The 3481-nt window shown below is 45.1% G+C and overlaps 1 protein-coding gene across 1 annotated transcript; it reads right to left on the reverse strand.

Moving 5' to 3' along the window:
* Positions 1–584: 584 nt before the first annotated feature.
* On the reverse strand, positions 585–3192 carry LOC147420879 (putative receptor-like protein kinase At5g20050). The gene has a single exon (XM_086504131.1). It carries the CDS (start codon positions 2447–2449, stop codon positions 836–838), a length of 1614 nt encoding a protein of 537 aa, XP_086360257.1. The 5' UTR covers positions 2450–3192; the 3' UTR covers positions 585–835.
* Between the last annotated feature and the right edge of the window lie 289 nt (positions 3193–3481).

Genomic DNA, 3481 nt, shown 5'->3' on the forward strand with positions numbered 1-3481 from the left:
TTGTTTCTAAGGATTTGTGGTATCGCAAACGCATCGAACCAACAATCGACAACCCTTCATTGCACATACCTTTTATTGCACAAAACTACATTATCTTGAGGTGACAACATTGAAAAAATGGCAAAACACAAATTGACATTGCAATGGCCTTTGCACTAAGATATGAGGGAGTTATTGAATATTTGGATAAGATCTGAAGAGTGAAAGAGAGGAGCTTTGAACAGAGTGTTATCAATCATAAAGGTCTAGAATGCCCAACAAAGTTGTACATCCAAATCTATAAGTCAAGAACCTTAGGAAACTGATCTGATGCAGGTATGGAGTAATGAACAGGCAAGGCTTTACATAAAGATGACAGCCAGTCAAGGAGCCTTGTTTAGCCTAGCAAGTGTGAAAGGAGAACCCACCAAGCTCTCATTTTAAAAAAGTGATTCCACATTGTAGCATTTGACCTTTATACCTAGGGTCTGTGTGTGTGTGTGTGTGTGTGTGTGTGTGTTTTGAGTTCAAGACTTGTCGGATACGTCTCTCGGACAATATCCCTCTCTCCGTATGCACAGCGCAAGAACCAAAAAAGCAGTACAAACAGCCAAAGACATTCTTCTCAAATTGATGGGGAGATGCCTCTTGAGTAGTACAAAGCAGTAGGTCCCACCCACCCACACTTCTCATAGATTTTAGCAGACTATCAGTATTGGGTTTGTAATGCACTCAACAAGGAGAGCAAAACAAAAGGATATCATGAACCAAGAGGGATGGATGTATCAAAGCAAATTTGTCATTACATCAACAAATCCAATTGGAATACCAGTGACTGCTTTCGACATAGCAGGACCTATCGGCCTGGTGGTGTAGGAAGCGGCGAATCCGGTGTCGAAGAGTCGAAAGAGATCGAAAAGGGTTCCTCTGTCTGCAAACTAGGATGTGGGTGTGTTGCATTTTGTAAATTCAGCTGGTTCTCTTGATGTTGCGACGTCTTCTGGCCCGGTTGCTTCAATACGGGTACAACTCCCATCCCTTCTAAACCTTCTCCTCCATTTTGAACAAGCACATTGTTAAAGGAGAAGGCCCCTGTGAGGGGTGGATCCCCCACTGGCATGCTTCCCTCTAACATACGAACCACACTCGTCATGGCTGGGCGTGCCGCAACCTGGTCTTGAATACACCAGAACGCGACCCGAATTGCAAGAAACGCCTCATCCATCTCATCCAATGTCATGCCGCTTTCGCGCAATCCAGGATCAATGATGTCCTCCATCCGGCCCTCTTGTGCACACTTGAAGGCAACTGCCGGGAAGTACCATGCTTCCGAGTCTTGCGAGTGGTCGACATTGCGGCGCCCACTCACAAGCTCAAGCAACACCATGCCATAGCTGTAGACATCACTCTTGTGAGTGATGCCCGCATTGATGAGCCACTCTGGGGCAAGGTATCCCGGGGTGCCGCGCATGCTCGTTACAATGCGGCTCTGATCACGGTTGATAGCACGGGAAAGGCCGAAATCTGAGACCTTGGAATCGAACTGTGAGTCCAAGAGGATGTTTTGAGGCTTGACATCCAGGTGAAGGATGGTTTCTCTGCATTCCTCATGCAAGTAAGCCAAAGCTCTTGCAGTTTGCAGAGCAATTCTGAACCTCACCATCCAGCTCAATCGTGGCTCGCCGTCTGTCTTCGTCAATAAGAGTGCCCCTTTCTCGTTGGTCTCCTTCTTCACACTATCATCCTTCTCCAAGCAATTTTGTATGTTTTTCTCTGTAGAGCTCTTCTTCTCAAGGCTCTTCTCTTCGACATCTTTCTCGGTGGGCTTGTCACTATCGGATTGGTCTTTAGCACATGGTTCCGTCTTTCTCTTTCTAAATAGCCATCTGTCCAAGGACCCATTTTGCATGTACTCATACACAAGTAGTCTATGGTTGCCCTCTGCACAGAAGCCCAATAGCCTCACCAGATTGATATGATGAATGCCAGATATGGTGACCACCTCTGCACAGAACTCCTTGGACCTCATTTTGCTTTCTGTCTCTAGCCGCTTAACAGCAATCTTGGTTCCATTCGGAAGATCGCCCTCGTAGACGCATCCAAACCCACCTTGTCCCAAGAGCTTGCAAAAACCCTGTGTTGCAATTTCAAGCTCCTTGAAATTGAGCTTGGTAGGCACACTTGAATTAAGGGCCTTCAGATAGTCATCTTCCTCTTCAGTGTCCAGCTCGCTGAATGGCCGGATTCCTTTCTCATCTCCCTTCATTGCTACAAGCTGGCATCGCGCACGCCTCTGCCGTTGCAGCAGCTTGAATAGAAGCAAGATCAAAGAGAGGCAACACACAATAGAGAGTGCAATGACAACGCCCAAATAGATATTGTTTCCTGATGTGGTGAGTTGGGTGGAAAGGATGATGACAAGGGCCATGCCGACGGTCGATACGACGGCGAGACATCGGATGATAGCCATAGGATGAAGGGTAAAGCTGGCTTGCAAAGGGGTAGGTAGCTATGTCCACAGCTTAAACGAACAGTACAAATGCATGGAGTGATCAAAGTGTGATGATAGCTATATGCTGCTGTCCAATCTTAGCAGGGAGGGGTTCTTCCATATCATGTTAGAACAAAGGGAGAAGGTTGCATCAAGGCCTAGGCCTAATGAGATGAAGCTAATGTGCTCTTCTTCTTATATTGCAAAGAGGACATGACTTTTTGTGTCACGAATCCATTGGAGCTTAAGGAAAAGGCTTGAAAGCTTGTCAGCTTTTCTAACAAAGGGATTGTGGATGCAAAGTAGGGGATTGCAATGTCAGTGGTGTCTATATAGAGAGACATATAGCTAGTGCAAAAAGCTGGTATACTGACAAGGCCAGGGGATGCTAGATATCTTTGATTGAGCCTAAGTAGCTCTCTCTCTCTCTCTCTCTCTCTCTCTCTCTCTCTCTCTCTCTGTGTATTGCACACATAGCCTGCAAATCACTTAGTCTTCATACTTGGAAGTTGGGTCTTTCATGGCAAAGGGCTGTGGGTGTTGTGAAAGAGGGTGGTGATATAAGCAATGCCTCAGTATAGCCCAAGACTTAATAAGAGAAATTAGGAGACCTAAAACATCAGCTTACTTGTGATTGATTAAACAAAGGATTGGGACTGTGACTGATTAAACTAAGGGTTATTATTAGAGGGGCCATTAAAGGGAAAAGCAAAGCATGCTTGCCTAAATTAATTTAATGGGTGGCCTCATTTTCTTATTAGAGGTAGCTTCCGTGACAAAATGGCCACCAATGGAGGCAAGAAGTCTTCTTTTTTGAAATTTTTTGATATTTTGGGTGGTCCCCTGATTCCTTGGAAGTAGGAAACATTAATATTTTTGCAGAATATTTTAGAGAGAGAGAGAGAGAGAGAAGGTCCACGTCAAATTTTGCTCAACGACAACCTTCAAAACAAAACTTGGGTCATCCCCTTGCAAAGATTCCCTCCATTTCTTATTTAAAAGCAAAATTAG

This window comes from Adiantum capillus-veneris, chromosome 28 (assembly GCF_014529385.1).
Source record: "Adiantum capillus-veneris isolate H3 chromosome 28, ASM1452938v2, whole genome shotgun sequence".
Classification (NCBI taxonomy): domain Eukaryota; kingdom Viridiplantae; phylum Streptophyta; class Polypodiopsida; order Polypodiales; family Pteridaceae; genus Adiantum; species Adiantum capillus-veneris.

Excerpts from the sequence above, each read along its gene's own strand:
- LOC147420879 (XM_086504131.1), bottom strand. The coding sequence starts at position 2,449 with ATGGCTATCATCCGATGTCTCGCCGTCGTATCGACCGTCGGCATGGCC.